At 39.3% G+C, this 19047-nt stretch overlaps 1 protein-coding gene and 1 long non-coding RNA gene across 2 annotated transcripts; one reads left to right on the top strand and one right to left on the bottom strand.

Moving 5' to 3' along the window:
- The first annotated feature begins 10285 nt into the window (after window positions 1-10285).
- Window positions 10286-18124, top strand: CISD2 (CDGSH iron sulfur domain 2). The gene is made up of 3 exons (XM_064652022.1): window positions 10286-10452; window positions 16512-16723; window positions 17762-18124. Exons 1-3 carry the CDS (start codon window positions 10350-10352, stop codon window positions 17849-17851), a joined length of 405 nt encoding a protein of 134 aa, XP_064508092.1. The 5' UTR covers window positions 10286-10349; the 3' UTR covers window positions 17852-18124.
- On the bottom strand, window positions 11426-16516 carry LOC135412986 (uncharacterized). Its single transcript, XR_010430060.1, has 2 exons — window positions 14808-16516; window positions 11426-13950 (listed from the first exon to the last, which is right to left on the bottom strand). It is a non-coding gene; the product is annotated as an uncharacterized LOC135412986 (long non-coding RNA).
- Window positions 18125-19047: the final 923 nt, after the last annotated feature.

Consider the following 19047-nt stretch of genomic DNA (forward strand, 5'->3'; position numbering starts at 1 on the left):
ATATGAGAGGAAAGGGGGAAACAAGATGCAGATTTTTTCTGAAAAGATTTTCCATTTTAGGAGAGAAAAAAAAAAATTAAGTCAGCAGACACAAGATATCCTTCTAGTCCATCCAGCAGATTGTCATTAGTTCCTGTTTGGTTAAGACGAAACACAACACTTCTGCTGCAGGAAAACAAAGCAGTAAGATGAACAACAACAACAACAGCAGCAGCAGCAGCAGCAGCTTCTCCCTGTTTGCATGTATTACTGAGCCTCAATTTTCTCTCCAGCATCCTGTCCAACTTGTTTTTCCTTTAATTATCGTAAATCAAGCTTGCAGTCAAATCCCTCTTTAATCTGAGCAAAACTCACCTTATTGGGGACACTTTTGATTCAGTAGATACCACAAGAATAAGATCACAGGAGAAAGCTGATAAAATAAGACTCTTTCATTGGCTTTTTTAAAACACAATAAATAGAAAGGCTGAATTTGCCAACCATTACAAGACAGTGGAAGAAAAACAAGTTTTGGGATGACATTGGATTCCACCTGATCTGTGTTTTAAATTCCAAAGGCCAGCAGCCCTTCCTTGTAGCTGAGGGCTTCTCCCCTTCAAGAAGCACAAGAAGGCACAGTTACAGCCTTTGTAGTGCGTGCTCAGTTGCATCTGGGACCATTATGTTAGGAAGAGGAGGTAGCAAAACCCTTTCACATCTGGAGTGAAACCCAAGGTCAATGCATTAGGCAGCAGTTAGCTTTCTAAGAAATACTAGATAAAAGGTAACTTTTTGTCTTAATATTCTAACTTGGCAATTCTTCATCTCCCATTGTTTCTTTGACAGCTTCTCTGACATTCTCACTGAAACAATTCCCAAGCTAATCCACATTTCCTTTGTATAGTAGTGCTTTTTGTCTCACTGCTAGGTCATGGGGCAAAATGCTGAGTCCCTACATTAATCCATTTTAAGTTGTTGCTGCTCTGTATAGGGAGTTGGAAGATCTAATGTTTAAGTCCACATATGACTCCCAGTGAAAAGCTGGAGTGCTTTATTGAATAATGATATGCTAAGGTTTCATGGACTGCACAAGGTCATATGGGATTCACAAGAGGATAGAACATTTCAGTAACTTATACTAAGATAAAGAGACCGAAGCCCCCAACAAAATCTTCTGGTCTTCAAGATTTTGTTTAGCATTTCATTGTTTAGCAGCTTTTTTGCTTCATAGTGACAACATAGTTTTCTTCCAGTTAAAGAAGATTTTTCTCTTCTCTTGAAATCCTTATGGAAAGAGATATTTTACAAGAATAAACTTATGGCAACATAAAATTCATTATGCTTTTTTCACACAGATAAACGACAAAATCTTTGAAAATTGCTACAGGTTATTTATTAGTATTCATACAAAGTATTTGGATTTTTCCCAGAAAAACTGCGATTTGATCTAGGTGAAAAATATATTCCTGTCAAATCATCAGCAGTTTTTGTCAACAAGAACATTTATTTTCTGTGCTGATTCAGCTGTATGGATATTGAAGCATGAAAGTCAGATGAGCGTGTGTATGGTGTAATTACAATGCCAAATTTGAAAACTGAAAAGTTTTGCTGTCATGTAGTTACTACCTACCTCTGTTTTCTTCTTTTGTATGAATTCTTTACATGCCTGAATAAACATAGATAATATAAACCTACATGGCAAAATAGCTTAAAATAAGGATGTGAAGGGCCGAGCAATTAGTCACAGTTGCTAAAATAACGTAAAACAGGCTGAATTCAGCAGGCAGAACCCCTCTCTGGAACAACTCAGAGTTTTATCAGTTTCAGAAGACCAGGGTACATCAGTTGGAGACCTTGTCAAAAAGGTGTGTAATGGTGACCTACTTTAGCCCATCTCTTTGGAGGTGGTTGCTCTTCCTTGTTATACCTGCTTTTTGTCCCCTCAAGCTACTTCAGACTGCATGTTAAGTCTGTAGGAGTTCCAGTGTTACCGAAGATGACCAAGCTCTTACAGCAGTTTTCAGCAGTACCTAATTTGGCCTATTGTGTTTACTAAAGGAGACATCAAAGGACTCTCTGGAGCGCTTTCAAGATATGTCTATTTTTATTACTTTGATGTAATTGATTACTAGTCAGATTTGAACCATCCTAATACAGTTGCTCCTCCAGTGCTCATTCCAGGATGCAAACCACAACCTTTGAGGAGTGTTTGTGTTTAGCAAATGATTTGACCAGTGTACACTATACCCTATATAAGGTTGCTAGTTCAGATAAAATGTTAAGGCTTAAAGGTAGTTATTCATACAGGCCAGCTAACCTTTTTCACAGGCTCCCTAGCCAGGGGCAAGGCTGATCAGACTTTACAACATGCTGTAATCATTGATTTGAAGTGCAGGCTTCCATTCACCTGCCTTGCTACATGCAAAGTACAATTTTCATTGTTTGACTACAGTTACAGGGAATTAGCCTGAGCTAATCAGGACACTGATGGTGTACTTCATACACTGAAGTATAAACTGCCTTTTACCTCAGTAGATTTCCCTACAGAGATCAGCCAGTGTTTCCAGAAGACATGGGACAGGGACACTTGCTGAGTTAGGAGCCATAGTACCATTGGTGTCACAAATGGCCTGCAGCAAACTATCTTTCCTGGCCATTCCTCCTCCTTCTGAGGCACTCCGGATGGTAAAAATGTTTGCATATTTGTAGTTAAATAAACACTACACTTCAGCAGAGGTAGCAGGTTGACTTTCTCTCCAAAAAGAGGCACTTTTTTGCCTTCTCATTCTTTGTTTTTCTTTCCCCCCCCCATTGTGTTTTATACAAAATAATGCTATATTTCCTTGGGGAAATTAGTACAGTCTTGTAGATTGCAGTGTTGTAATTGTTTGATGCTGTATTGACTTAATTTAAAATAATGCTTTAAGAAAATAAGAAAGTCCACAGAAATACTTCAGGAGTTCTTGTTTGTTTGTTCTGTTTGTCTTTGAACTGTCAGGAATACATGCTGTTTATTTAGACAATGGATTTAACTGGCCAACTATCATGTGGTACTAGGAGTCTTTTCACTTTTATTTCTAGACTTCTGAGCAACCTCATCTTTAAAGATTTGGCCAGTCTTTTCAGTTTTTGGTATGTCCCAGTTAACCAAGAGGTGTCCAAGAGCTTGCTTATACTTCAAATATCCAGCCAAATATGTCTCTTAGAAGGAAAGAATACTATTCTTGTTTGCAGTCATATTGTAACTTGGGAAATATTGTTGGTGACCCTAAGTCACCTATACTGAAATTAGCCAGTTATTTCATCATTATGGTTAGGGGGATGGATCAGGGCAATATTTCAGAGACAGTGGGTTGTGACACACACAGTAGTCATGAAACATGGTCAGGTGTTGGCAAGTTGTTGACAGGTTTGCAAATTATAAAGCAAAGGCAACCTGACTTCTGTACTGATTTTTATTCTTCAAGGTCAAGCATGCTTTCCAGTCTTCCAAGAAATATTACAGAGATTTGTCACTTTTATAAGTGATAGATGTTTGGGGTTTTTTTATAGAGACAATGAGAACTTTTTTTTTTTTTGGTGAAAAGTACTCACTTAAGGAGTTGGTAGTGGGATCCAAGATACTAATTTTCTCAGTCATAATGATTTAAATTCAAGGTAACAGCAAAAAAGATAATTTCTTAATACTTCCTGACTATTTGGTGGCTTATGTTAAATGATTTTATGATCTCTATTTAGCTCCCATATTAGAAAAACACTGCTGCAAACAGAGATGAAGAACTCAGGTACTTGGAGACTAAATGATGCACTTACCTGTACATCAGTCAGGATATTTGACAGTATGAAATCATATTGGATGGGCAATTTGAGGGACTATGTGCAGCATCTGTTTCTACGGTACTTGTTTTCTGAATAATCATAACATTTTTGTCTCTGAAACTGTCAAAATAACTTGCATAAAAGTGTAAAAAAAACCTGAACAAAAATAATTTAATTCCTCATTGGGAATTAAATGTTTTAAAATGTTATCAAGTGTCTTAATAAATTAACTACAGACACAATGACAAGACTAAGTTTCAATAAAATACATTCTGGTTTTAAAAAAGAGGCACTAGGATCTTTTCCTAGTTCCCAAAAGCATTCTCCTAGCATGTTGTTCAAGATAAATGCCTCTTAATTATCATGTACCTTTCACAGTCACTAAGCTTACATTTCCTGTAAAGTAAGTTTTATAAACTTTGAGGTGATATGTTTATATTCTACTTTTTGTTTTAGTTACTTTTCCCCCCTTTAATCAGCAGAAAAAGCAACTTTTTTAAAAAAAAAAAATTAGTTACAGACTTTACAGCTCCGTGCACTGTGGTGGAGTACAGAGTTTATACACCATTTTGGAAATATCTTGAAAAGTAAGTGAGGAAGTAACTTACAAATCTAGGGAATAGACAACTACATCGATCTAGAAGTGCCCTGTGCTTTAGGTGACTTTCAGTCCAGAGGATGGGGAGTGTCTGGAAAAATAGAGAAAAGGAAAAGCATTACTAAGATAGGCATAAATGAGGCTATATGAATCTTATTTAGCAACTGTAGTACTATTCCATGTCATTGTCTTGGAACCAAGATAGCCACTTTTTTCTTGCTTACGTCTCCATCTGTTGGACATATACTTGTCTGAAATTGAAGAGGCACACTGTTTTGAGTTTGGGTTTTTTTAGCTCCTCTTTATTTTTGTGAGATGACGGAGAATGAGTATGGCTTACTGTCACTGCCAGACTTCGCTAACCTTGGAAAGGGGAGCCAGGCTCAGAAATCTCCTCAGCGCTGTTGTTGCACAGCAGCCTCAGAAGGAATGACAAAATTGCTGTTTTACTGCAGTGTCAGTGGGGATCATGACATGGGAAGAACTTAAGAGCAGAGTGCAGTCCTGCAGCAGAGACCGTGTACTCTGTCCTCGGCAGGGGAAGCTGGTAGTTTTTCTGTGCTATAATTAGCCACTGCCAATGAATGCACATTGCGTCACAGGAATCAGTCTTGTAGCATTCTCACCTTTGCCTTCCAAAATGAAGGAAATATCTTTCAATGACAGCTATTACACCAAGGGAGTAAAGTATTAAGGGAATACATATACTTTTAGTTACCTGGTCAAGGATACGCAGTCCTCACTGATCAATGCAGTTTAAAAAGGAATGGTGAGTGGTCTGCTGCTGAGAATATGATGACACATATATAGCTTCTTTTCCCCAGAATTCCCATCATGAGAGCAGCTTGTAGTGTTTTGATAGTGGGTTTATTTCACATCTGTTCATTTAGCAGCGAGTACTTCCTAGATTATGTCAGCTTTGTCCTCTGTAGGTCCTCTAGTGAAGGGGAGGATGTATCTGTTTTCCATCACTGCAGCTTCCTCCCAGGGGACAATCTGGGGATTTTGAAGTCTGGTTTATTGCAACAAACCAGGCAGAACCTGTCACAAATCAATAACATATCTGGTCTCTTATGAGCACATTAGTGAATCCTAAGGATACTTGTTCTGATTTGAGTAAAACTTTGAAATAGCAACTCCCTGGAAGCCAATAAAGTTCCAAATCTATGCAAGTCTGTATGCGACCAGCAATCAGATCAGTCTGGATCCTCATGAGCAGTACATAGCAGATCAGCTACCTAACGTGGATGGAAAAACTGAATGATTCATGGAATGGTTCAAAATTTAAAACTCATCGCAATATTATATTTACTGTGTACTTTCTTGTGCATCATTAGGGTTACTTGACTGATGATGCTTGCAATAGTTTCATGTCATACAACTTGTTGCTTTCTGTGCTTTAAATAAATCCAGGTTCAACTTTGCATAACCAAGTGGATATTCGTAGTTTCATCTTGTGCTATTTCTGTAACTGTTACAGTAGCTGTAGAAACCACTACTGTGGACCAATGCTAATCACTGCATAAAAAGATGGCTCCAGCTTGGAAAAATCCATAAAATGTGTAGAAAGTAACTGAACATTACGTGGAAATCTCTGGAAAGTTAGCACTCAATATACCTATTCTTTCTTGCGTTGGGGTTTTCTTCAACTTTGTTTTATACCCAGCTCATGGGTAACATTTCCCACTCCCCAGCAGTAGCAGTCAGAAAAAGGAATTAAAATGTTAAACCTGTGGCTGAGAGATCAAAGCATGGCATTTTCCTTGAATAAATAAAAACGGAGTCTACTGCTCTGTTCTCTCATGCACGAAGTTGCCATGTTGGAACTTGATCCAATTCTTAGAAATCATGCAATTTTTCTTTATATTCTTGTTTCCATTCTTTTCAGAAACTAATTCTCTACAATCTGCAACAATAAATGCTGTTCTAAGCCATAGGGAATTTTAAAATTCAACAATAACATGCTGTTAGTAGGACACTGCACTTACTTAGGCAATCATGATAGCACCTGCTTTCAAAACATAATTCTTACATGGTAAAATTCTTGGGCATTAGTTAGATTAGAAAGTAATACCATGCTCGTTTAGGAGTAATTTTATAATATGAACATTATGCTATCACAAAATTACCCCATTGGTTCTGTTATGAATATGATTTGTTTCCTTATTTTTCTCTGGAACACTTTGCCCACCATAAACAAGTAGCTATTTTCAATAAACACCAGCAGAAGCCTCTTAAGGTGCCAAGTCTCAGAACCAAGTGAAAGCACGTCAATCTCAGCTTTCTTCTGTAGGCATCTAAGCCTCTGGATGTAAAAATACAAAGTGAAAACCTAACCTGCAGGCAATGCAATTGCAACTTGCTTGCAATGTTCTTAAGCATAAACAAGAGAAAAGTAACAGTATATAAATACATGGTCTTATGTTCAATTTTAAGCCAGTCTCCTTCATTTTTGAGATTCAATTATTTAATAGTTGGGTGTTGACAGTGCTGCATAACTAGCTGACAGAGACAGTGCATGAAATGAATCACAGTTCCTACAGCTCTTCTGGGGTGCAATGATTTTGCTTGCTTTTGGGGAAGTGGAGAAGAGAGATCCTTGCATACAGCAGGAACAGCAGCTAATCATAACCCATTGTGAAATGATTCAAATAGAAAAGGGGAGATCTGGCTTCCTCCTAGATGGAGGCTTGTGTTTGCTGATCACAGGAGCCAGCAATGTGGTGGCAGGATAGTTTTTAGTTAACAATAGTAGTTTTGCCTGCTGCAGATATTATTCCAGGTGCTCAGTTTGGAAAATGGCAATACCAATTCCAAGAAAATGGTTTTAACAACACAAGATATCCTGTTGACAGGAAAGCTCATTACCATGAAAGAGTGCTGAGCAAATTACTGTGCTACTTAGGCTTCTTCTACAGATGGAAGAATTGTGTGTCTGCTGCCTCAGAACCTTTCATCTTTTATCCTTACTGACGTGTACTTGGTAAAATAAAAGAAATATATATAATTTACAAATGTTCTTTTCCTTTGCAAATCTTAGTGTTCTAGACAGACCAGTAAGTATCATCTCATTTTACAGCAGAATTAAAGGCAGAGGGAAATTAAGCAATTTTTGAAGGGTAGCAAAAGAAGGAACACAACTGGATTCTTTTCAATTCTGCAATTCTTTTTCAATTCTTTTCAATTCTTTCAATTCTGCACCACGAACTTCTCTACAATTGTTATCAAAGCATGCACAGTAGTAAGTTAATTGGGCTGGTTCTCATCTGGGCTATGTTTTGGGAATTCCAAATGTCAAAGACATGAGCTAGCCCTAACTATGCAGCTCTCTTCATGTAAGCTCCATTTTACCTGTAATGTTCTTGCTAGATGAAAATCCCAGTGATAGAGGATACTTAGTGGTGAAATCAGTATGGGTGACCTAGGTTCTGTTCAGGTAACTATAATTGGCTTTTTGTGCTGTTATTTTTATTACTGCAACTCCTATATATCCTCCCAATACCAGAATTTCAGTGGCCAAATTTAGCACAAAACACATAAGCAGAGGCAATCTCTACTTTTTAACAGTTCACAAACAGAAGCTAAATATGCAGGAATGAATTGTTGCATGTTACTCTCCCCCAAAAAACCTAGAAAATTTTCCAGATACCAAACAGTACTGATATTTGAGTTGAAAAGCATGCTGATAAAATCCTGAAGTAGCAGTCTGCCTCTGGAATAAGAATGTCCACATAGGGTGTTAAACACGTGTAACAGAAGGAAGATATCACACCAGCCTACTAAACCTCCTGATGTTGACTGATAATAAGTTCTGACCCCATAATGTGGTCCCTGTGTTACTGTGTAAAACCCTGCTCTTTCCTGCAGGACTGAGCAAGCCTGTAGCTTACATTTTCCACCTTAAATCAAACAGGAAGTCTGCAACCAAATTGCAGGGTGAACATGCATCTCCTGAGCTCCAGTTTAAACTGGACTTCTAAAGAAGATTTTTTTGCCTCTCCTTCAGTTAAGAATCTCATTCTCATTTTTTTTATAGGCTTCTCATAATCTATGACTCTCAGACTTTTATATGCCAAATGTGTCCATGACTCATGTCAGCTGATACCTCCACGGACAGACAAGGAGCAGCAAGAGCAGTTCCTCTCTGCCACATGTGCAGATCGACTCGCAGTGTGCTGAGTGCAGCACTGATCAAAGGCTGCACAGTGGGATTCAGGATCTTCCCTGAAATGTCAGCTGTGCTCCCAGTGTCACAGCTAGCATCCAGAGAAGGCTGGAAGAGCAGAAGAAAGGGGGGAGGAGGAGGGAAGAACAGAGGCTCTCAACTTCAGTGTGAAGTTGTTTGATTCAGAACTAGAGGATTTACCTTATGTACCTTCAGCTTTATGTATTCTTTCCCCAGAAAGTTTCACAAACAAGGTTACATCACAACATCTGATGTGTAATCTTTACAGGAATGACCAAATGTTTTACTCTTTCATTACCCTGTCTAACAGCAGGCATTTGCCTAAACAAGAAGGAATCATCTTAGGATAACAGATGTATTCATTACATGGATAAATTTAGGTGAGGTAGGGAACTTAGATACTGTGAGATCACAGGAATATTCCCACTAGCTAAAGATGATGATTCATCGGGAAATGTTAATGTAGGGTCACAGGTAGAAAAGTAATATTCAGGCCAGAAGCACAAATAAGTTGGATTTGCTTGTCTTAAACCTAGCTTCCAGTATTTGGTTTTGGTAGGGTTTTTTGTTTGTTTGTTTGTTTGCTTTGCTTTAGTTCTCTACAGTGATTTTAACTTTTGGTTAAGATTGTTTGGAATTGATCATTAAAGCAAACTAGTGAAAGAGATCTAGCACTAGGGTTGTACATCCTAGTCAATAAAAGATAAACATGACTGCTGAGTACTTTCAGCCAAAGACAGAGCAGTGGGTTCATGTGACTCAAGAAATACCTAAAATTATTCTTCCATTGTCTTGTGGAACCCTATTACCCTACCCCAAAACTTCTTGAATACCAATTCTGGGCAAGCAGGAAAAGTGCATTGTTGATATGGGCAGATATGGTGTGGTTTCAGTACATGGTTTCAGTACACTGAGGGAGGACAGAGAATGGTGCTTCAGTCACGATCATGTAAGGAAGGAGACAGGTCTTCTAGGATTGGGCTGCTTCAGCTTTCCTGCTTGTGCTCTGTGCTATATGCTGTTAGCAGTTGATAGATTCACTCACAGTGGCAGCAAAGCATCTTGAATCAAATGGTGGTGTCATGACCAAGGGATTAATGCTAGAGTATCCAGATCTGGATGGATTGGCTAAATTGACTCAGAATGGCTGCATACTTCACATTATTTCACCTGGCTATACAGGGGGCATTTTCTATGCCAAAAAATGACCAGTCTCCTTGGCATAAAAGTGAAATGAAATGAAATCAAAGGTGGAGAGAGGACTTATTCTGTGCAAACTATTGCCAAAGACAAGATGGGTGCATCTCTCCCTGTAGCATTAAACCTGTCAGCGCTCACGCTGTCCTACCTCATCCACAAGAAGAAAAATCTTCAGTCTTTTTACTTCAAAATATTTGTAAGACCTTCAATGTGGAATGCAACCTGAACGCAGCAAGGGTGATGACAGGTAATTAAATACAGCCTGTAAATCATAAGGCACGTATTATTCAAGCCATGCTCCCTTCCCTTCCCTTCCCTTCCCTTCCCTTCCCTTCCCTTCCCTTCCCTTCCCTTCCCTTCCCTTCCCTTCCCTTCCCTTCCCTTCCCTTCCCGCCCGCGCGCCCCCTGGCGGCGGGAGCGCTCCCGCCCCCCTCTCCGGCGGCAGCGCCCCCTGGCGGCACCCGCGTGAAGAACGGGGCCGGCCTCCCGGGCGCGTGCGCGGCACCGCCCCTGGGCGCGTGCGCGGCGGGAGCATCCCGTGGCGGCGCGCGGAGGCACATTCCAGACATGGTGCTGGAGACCCTGGCCCGCATCGTCAAGGTCCAGCTGCCCGCCTACCTCAAGCGCCTGCCGCTGCCCGAGAGCGTCGGCGGCTTCATCCGCCTCACAGGTGAACGGGGGGAGCGGGACCCCCTTCCCGCCCGGCGGCGCGGTCGGTCCTGCCCGGGCTCCCGCTCCCGCCCCTCGCGCCGGGCATCGCGCGCTGTCTCCGTCGCGGAACGGGGAACCCCAAACCTTAAATTGTCTCAGCAGCGGAACGACCCGACAGACAGGAGGTTTGGGTGCCCTGGGAGGGAGGTGGGACCCGTCAGGAAAAAGTGCAGCGATGGAGTGAAATGTTGGCGCTGTGCTTAAAAATTCCTCTCGGTGCCGACACCGGCGAGCCAGAGGCCGTGCGGCTACAGGGAATGGGATTTTAGCTGGAGGCCCGAAACGTGGCCTCGTCCTCTGCCTCGCAAGTTGAAGACGGCCTTTGTACCCCGTTCAAACAACAAAAAAAAATCTCATTCTGGGAGCTTGCTACACACACAAAGTTAGTGGGTTTGGGTTTTTTTTCTTTCGACTTAATATTTTTCGTAAGTATTTTCTGGGTAAAGGAGTGAAAATACCAGTTCGTTGATCGTAGCCCTGTCACAGCGAACAAGAAAGAAAACTGAATACTGGCGAGTGTTCTGGGTGTTCAGCGCTCTCCAGTGCTCTGAAAACTGGCTCCCAGAGCCCAGGCTCGGCTGCAGTAATACAGGCAGGACCTCAGGCAGTGTCAAGTGACAAGATTAGTTCGGTGGTAATAAATAAGAGGAATGCTCTCAGCAGAAACTCACTGGAAGTAGAAAAAGTTTTCAAAGGGCAGAGTCAATCTTGTATCTTGCAGCACTAAGGTATCTGTGACTATAATAGTGATGGAAAATTGTTAAATTTAGAACGGGCACACAATTTATTTAAAGCCAGGTTTGAGTACTTTTTTTTCCCCAGCATGTTTATGCTGCTTTTAAACTGTAAATCCCATTATCTTTCTCAGGACAAGCAAACCTCTTTTGAATGAACAGTTCTTCTTTTTCCACCACTACTCTTTCATTTGAAAAACTGTTAATTATATTTACCAAATAGAGAAATTCAGCTCCTACAAAGATGGGAGGAAGGGGATAAAATAAGCTACAGAACAACACAGATTTGCCTATTCCTAGCATTTGTCAGTTTTCTACTTAAGTCATTGCCTTTTTGACCGCAAGTTTTTAAGCTTGGTAATACTTTTGTTTCTTATTGCTTCATTTTTCCAAACATGTATTTCTGTAACAGCATTATTTGTGCAGTCTGTATTTATTCACAATACATAGTAGTAATACAATTTATTCTGAAAACCTCTGAGAAAACATTCTGAAAAGCCGTCAGGACTTGTTTGTTTGTTTGTTTTTCATAGAGTGATCAGTGGGGGAGAATGTTCTGCTGTCATATTATTTACTGCACTGACAGGTACTTTCTTGAATTTGGAGGGAGGGCAAGAAGCAAACAACTGATACCTTAAGTGGAGATGAAACATGGGAAATGTCAGTCCCAAAAATACTAAACAAGGGTAAAAGAAGGACCAAGTCAGAAATTGCTTTGAGAACTGGTAGTATTTAATGAGCATACCTGAAAAAGTTCCTTGCCTCAGTGATTTTTTTTTGACAGGACTGTAAAAACGGGAAATGAAGGTATAATTAAAACTACATAGCTATAGAAATAACATTTTTACAATTTTTCTTTTTTTTTTTTAACAGTAAGCTAGAATAGTGTCTACTGCCATTCTTATACATCTTGTACATGCTTATACATCTCTTAGGGTGGATGTGAATGAAAATGGAAGAAAAAAAAGCAAAACTGTACAAGGCGCTTAAAGTAATGACACAGGGTAAACGCAACATAGTGAGACTTTCGAAAAGGAAATCGTAGGACACCTCATCCTAGGCACCTAAATTAAAAAAATATCATCTCTTAGTGCTTAAAGGTTATTGGAAGTCATTCAAACGTCATTGCTCATTGAAGAGTCTTGTGCGTACATGCACTCAGAGCTGCTGTCAGTCTTAAGTTTCACGTGGGAAAATGATTGCTTCAGCAAATGCTGCCTCTTCTCTTTGCTGTCCTGTCCTAAAGTCATAAGTATCTAAGAGCAGGGGATTCCCAATCCCAGGGTTATTTTGCAGTGAATTACCAATAGTGAAAGACTGTTAGACAATAGAGAAGATTAGATTAATATTCTCTTTTGTGTTTACTACTACTACAAATTACAGAGTATATTCTTTGGCAAATGGCATATCAAAAATTTCAAGCATTTTTCTTTGCTTCTTTTTGGAAAGTGAGAAATAATATAGATGTAAAAACATTTAAAGTGTATTAGTATTTGTCCTTTCATGGCATCTCTAGGGACCAGCAGTATAAAACACTTGCTAGCATAGACCTTGTTTGCAAAGGCAGGTCAGATCCTAGATTTGGAACAGTGCAGTCCTTTGCTTGTTAGCTCTTTTATTGCTTCTATAAACTTTCATTATCTTCCAGGCAGATGCAACCTCAGTTCCTGCAGCACATCAGTTGTAGAAACAACAAACCAAAACTATAAGGAGCACCTTTTTTTTTTTTGTAGGTGTGTGTTATGATGTGCTGATTAAAAATCTTGTCACTTATTGTTTGTTGTGACCTTACCAAAACAGAATGAAAACCTGCTTGCTTGAAGAGAAAGACTGTTAACATCTAATGCATAACTCCTGGAGGTAAATGCAATGAGGGAGGAAGGAAAGAATGTTTGACCTTGGGTTTGAAAGTGGATATCTAAGTTATCATGCTGCTGCTGTTCAGAGGCCTCTTTCAGTGTTCTGTCATAGCTGCTTTAGCCTTCCCTTCTCAAGTTCAGTCAAATGAACAGTGTTGTCTCATGCTAGCATTGCTTTTCATCTTTGAAGATGTCATTAAAATGGTACAAACATTCACCTCAGAAGAGCAAACAACTGAACAGTTAGCATACATCTGCTTATTAGTTCTGAGGAAAATGTAATTAGTTAGTAATTTTAATTTGCCTGAAGAATTTAATCACTTTAGAGAATATACAATAACAGTTCAAATCTTCATTTTGTCTAGTAGCTGATACTTGTTAAGATTTTGGTTTGCATTTGAGCTGTTACTGTAAGAGGCTGGTCTTGGGTCTGCATAGGATCATTTCCACTGAAATCAGCTGAAACATAAATCAGAGTGAAAATATCAAAGGAGTAGTTGATGGAAGACAAGCAGGGAACACCTGCTTTGATTTGACTCTTAGTGTCTGGCCTGTCCCTTTCAGTTCACAATGTGTTTCTTATGTTGTTGGACTTGTTACTGTTGGACTAAAAATTACAACAACCTCTCCTTGAAAATGTAACTGTGGCCTATGGTCCATGGCCTCAGCTTCTTGGAATTCTCTGGTCTCTGATACTTTCCAGAACTTTTCTTTGGGATCAGTCTCTGTCTAACACAAGTTAGAAGACTAACCTCTTCGATATACTACTCTTCATTTCTGTCTCCAAAGGCTGTCTCTTCCCATGCAGCAGAACTGATAAAGGATCTCCAGAATCAATGTAATTGCTGAATTTTGAGTTGTCAGCTGTGAAAATAAACAGTCTTGTGAATTGCCTTACATCTGCTTCAGAAAGGTATGAATGGCTTTAAAAACACAGAGCAGCTTACAGTTGTAGGAAGGCATAATTGCATTAGTTTGGGTGAAGCTTTTCTTTCACTGCTGCCCACCCAGCCCAAAGGTCTCTTACTTTTTTTACTTTGTCACAGTATCTTGTACCTCTTGCCCTAGAAGCAAGATGATGTTGATTTTTCAGTTTAAACACATGAACTTCTAGTAGTCTTTTAGCAATAACAAGTCTCTTTATGATTAGTGTACACATTGGTGTAATTGAGGGCTTTCCAGAGACTCCCAGATTAGAAATAAGCAAAGAAATCATTGGCTAGTGGGGACAACTATTTATCAGTAGTTAGCATGGTAAAAATGTTAAATAATAACTATTATAAATAATATCCTTGTACTTCTTATCCATGTTTGTTTCTAATTTCCCTTCTCAGAGGTTACAGCTATCATGTTCTTGTTTCATTTGGATGAACCCATCTGGTTATGAGTCTCCCACGACTCCTGATTTTGATGTTGTATCAGGGAGTTTCGAGCTATATTGAGATCATAGAACCATTAAAACTGGAAAAGACCTCTAAGATCATTGAGTCTGAGATCACTGAGTCCAACCTTTAACTCAGCACTTCCATATTCAGTGCTAAACCATACCCCTAAACCAAAGTCTCTGAGAACATTTCTAGAGATGAGGAGTCCACCACTTCCCTCAGCAGCCTGTTTCAATGTCTGACCACACTTTCAGTGAAGAAATTTTTCCTAATATTCAATCTAAACCTCCCCCAGCACAACATGAGGCCATTTCCACCCATCCTGTCACTTGTTACCTGGGAGAAGAGGCCTATCTCCACATGGGTACAACCTCCTTTCAGGCAGCCGTAGAGTGCAATAAGGTCACCCCTGAGCCTCGTCTTCCCCAGGCTAAACACCCCTGGCTCCCTCAGATGCTCCTCATCACACCTGTGCTCCATTGCCCTTCTCTGGACTCACTGCAGCACCTCAATGTCTTTGTTGTAGTGAGGGACCCAAAACTTCAGTGAAGTGATTACTGAAAGTTCTTGCAGTGCCTTTAGGATTTTTGCAGCTATAAAGCATTTCCAGATAAATGCACTAAGTGTGGCTGTAATGTCAAAGGCTATAGAAAACGCAAAGAACATAAAATTAGTCCCACAAAGTATTTTCATCACATGGTGTACTTCCAGAAAAATCAATTTCTTAAGAAAAATCCACTGTATTCCAGCTAGAAAAGTATTAGCATAAGTGTGTGCTCTATTAGTTTAAATAAAATCAAGCTATACACAATAATGTATTTTCTGAGAGCTACAACCCACCTAGCATCCTTAGCTTGCTCTATTGCATTTTCTCATGCATCTTAATTTCAAAAAACAAACTGCAAACCAAAATTTTGCTATGTTCTGATCCTAAATAATTTAGAAGAGTAACTTTATTACAGTGTTGTATTACAAAGTGCTTATGCAGCTGTTTGTGCTCCAGCTTATTATACTTCTTTCTTTTGCTTTTTTTAAAGTATTTTTAAACTCTCTTCTGTGTGAGTGTTTAGATTTAATATATTCTCCAGAAATTCAGAAAAATGCTATCAACCTTTATTTCACCATGGTATTTAAATTACACTGGAGTATTGTCACAGCATGTTTTGCTGGAAAAGTGGATCCACCTTCAATATATGTAGATCATATGCAAAGTATTGATAAATTTCTTAACAAGTTCAGTAAGTCTTCTCTCACCAGTATACCTAGAAGATTTATAATTATATAGCAAGGCAGCCAAGCCTGCAGTGGATACTTGTATCTTTTACCTGTACTTAAAAGAGGTTTCTTACTATGGTAAAAAGTAATTTCCTGCGACTTGAGTTACTGATTTCAAGTCTCTTTCTCTGAGTTGTAGAAACTTTTGCAGATCCCTGAGGAGAGGTCTGAAAAAGAAATCCAAAAAGATTGGTAAAGGTTTTGCTAGTGTTTGCCTAATAATCTGTGTAATTTCTACCAACAGTTTGTAAATAAACTTGGAACAAAAAAAAATGATAAAAACTTCCAAGAACAGCAAAACCTGAAATAAGCAAATAAAAACTCAATTACAAAATGTATTGAATCATTTTTCCTTTACAGAATGTTAAGATACCTGCACTGAATATACTTACCACATGCAGTCATACCCAATTTGCTAGTACAAGTGCTGGTTTACTGCAGGAGAGCAGAACCCCTGTAATTTTAGGGTTCCCCATTCCAATAAATCTTTTATTTATTTTTGATTTATTCTCTTTCACTGAATCATCTTCTAGAGTCTTAAAATTTAGATGAAGTTCTAGGAGTCAGATTTTTACTTTGCCTCTTGTAAACCGCAGGATTTAATCTGTCTCTTCTTTCTTCATAAGATTTACCCACGGAGTCTTGCTTGCCCTCAGAGCCTTGCTGACTGAGCATCTCCATTCCCTACCCTCAGCCTAAGCCATTTTAAAAGTAGCTGACACTGCACTAAACTTAAGTGCCAATCTAAATCCCACCTGTCTTTAGTTTCAGAATGGCTGCGATTGTTGCCTTTCCTGGGCGTGCTGGCCCTGCTTGGTTACCTCGCTGTTCGTCCCTTCCTCCCCAAGAAGAAGCAGCAGAAGGATAGCTTGATTAACCTTAAGATCCAGAAGGAAAATCCCAAAGTAGTGAATGAAATAAACATTGAAGATCTGTGCCTCACTAAAGCTTACTGCAGGTGTTGGCGTTCTAAGACGGTAAGACATTGTGCTCCTGTAGGATTAGAGACTGAAACTTGCATGTTTTTATCAGTGCTTTGGTGGTTAATGTTGACCTGTTGCTTTTCTCTGGAGGTGGGACATGTTCCTGAGTTTTGCAGAATGGCACAATTCTTATTTTTTCTCCACATACACCTATCTACATGCAGAAAGAAACTGTAGAAACTTAAAAGAAATGCAGTAGGTCTTTTCTAGAAACATTTAGAGTGACCATGTGTGAGCAGAATAAAACCAACCAGGCTTTGTTTACTATTTTGAAATACATTGCAAATAATTAGAAGATAACTACTCTTATTTTGCAAAAAAACAATGCTTAGAAAGTTGTTCATATTAGAGTGAAAGTAAGACTGGGCCAGTGTTGGTGAGAGAGAGCATATCCCCATCAAGTCCAGAGCAGTCAATGACTGGTTTGGTTAGTCTATCCCTGATATCAACCAGATGTTAAATAAGCATTTTTCATCTAGCTTCAGTTTGAATTTCCTGATTCAATTTTGAATGTCCTGACTGCACTCTGGTTTTGTCCTCTCTGGACTGAATGCTTTCCCGTTTTAACAACAACAAAAAAATCTGCCCTGAACTGAAGAAACTTGCTCAACTATTCTCACTTTGGACTAATCACTTCAGCCAAGTATTTCAGCTTTTCTTAAAAAAGTACTTTCTGGTTGCAAATGATTAAATCTATTCAGACCATTTCCACAATAAATTTTAAACCATTTGTAGCTGTGATGGTTGCTCTGCTTGCTGTTCTGTCATGGAAAAGGGTTCATCCCTAACTTTGCGTCTAAGAACAGCTATTTTAGGACCTCACAAATCTAGTGACCCATTAACAGTGTTTGTTTTCCGTAGTATCACATGTCCTCTGTCTGATAGGAGACAGAGAGTTTGATATTGAAACAGGACATAATAGGAGGAACTAGCAACATTATCAAAGTGCTCTTGGTATAGGAAGAAGTACAAAAATCACCTTGCAATTGCTGTACAGAGTTACTCTAATTCCTCACGTCTGTTTTCTTTCAGTTCCCTGTCTGTGATGGCTCCCACAACAAGCACAATGAATTAACAGGAGATAATGTAGGTCCACTAATACTCAAGAAGAAAGAAGTATAGCAGATGTTTAATCCCTTAGATCCTGACTGATAATAAGTCTTTTTATACCATTGTAGTTGCAAGGGGCAGCATTTATTATGTGATTGGTATGATATAGTTTAATGATTGCTGTAGATTTCTTTATGGAATAAACTACATTTAGACAGTGCAGAATTTGTCACTGTTTCAATACCTTATTCTGAAAAGAATTTTGTCTGCTTTGTAAAACTGTAAAGTACCTATCTCTGTAAATAAGTCGTTTATTTCAACAATAAATTGACTTTCTACAACTAAGCCTTTTTTGTATGAACATGCAGTTATAAAACTGTCACTGTTTCAAGTGACAGAAGTGCACTTTTCTGTTTGATTTTGTTCTGCTGAGAAGCCGTGTTTTATTTTGCTTTTCAGCAACAAATTTGAGTGCACTGCAATGGGGGAGAAAAAAGATACCAAATTCATTCTTTGTGAATGTATATTCAGGCAGGCAGCATAGCAGTGTTTAGTTATGGTAACTGAAGGTCTGGCCTGTGCAGACTGCCTGCGTGGGCAGCTTGTTAGTCTTATGCAAAGTAGCCCAGCTCAGACAAACCCCAGACAAACAGCTGGAGAGTTTCATACAGCATCCTAGGTGGAGTGCTGCAGTTCCTGACTGTATAAAAACTAAACTACTGAGCAGGTCAGCCACAAACATTATCCCTTTGTTTCAGGCCCCTGTGTTGATTGTTCATGAGCTCTTGGGAGGAAACACCAATTTGCTTCATCCAAGTTCACTTGCACTGTAGTTGCTACTTTTTGTAATGGGAACTCTCATGGGATGAATGGGTTAAATGACAGAACTATGGATGCAGAGCTGAGCTGTTCCCCATTCAGAATTATTATTTAGGCAAGTCAGAACTTTGCTGTGATGTGGCTTAATTTCAGATGCAGGTAAATAATTGCTACTTACCTAACTGCTAGACTTCTAATTATTCTAAAGTGCTTTATTCTCCCATGAAAGACTGTATCCATCAGTTTAAAAACAAAAATCTGATCCATGCTACAGTTTTAGACAGTTTTACTGAGGCAGATTTCAGCCATTCCTTAACAGCATTTCATTTGACCCATTGTTAGGCAGGTGGGAAGTCCCAGAGCTGTTGCCAAAGCTGATCACCACAGTGCTGAAGCAGAAAGCAAGTCAGAAAGCTGTTCTCACATAAGGGCTCTTGCAACAGCAGCAG

Source organism: Pseudopipra pipra, chromosome 4 (genome assembly GCF_036250125.1).
Source record: "Pseudopipra pipra isolate bDixPip1 chromosome 4, bDixPip1.hap1, whole genome shotgun sequence".
NCBI lineage: Eukaryota > Metazoa > Chordata > Aves > Passeriformes > Pipridae > Pseudopipra > Pseudopipra pipra.

What these genes read in the sequence shown, in the direction of transcription:
- CISD2 (XM_064652022.1), top strand. Translation starts at nt 10,350, where the DNA reads ATGGTGCTGGAGACCCTGGCCCGCATCGTCAAGGTCCAGCTGCCCGCC. An exon ending in CGGCTTCATCCGCCTCACAG is followed by an intron (nt 10,453 to 16,511) that starts GTGAACGGGGGG and finishes ACCTGTCTTTAG; the next exon opens with TTTCAGAATGGCTGCGATTG. An exon ending in GGTGTTGGCGTTCTAAGACG is followed by an intron (nt 16,724 to 17,761) that starts GTAAGACATTGT and finishes GTTTTCTTTCAG; the next exon opens with TTCCCTGTCTGTGATGGCTC.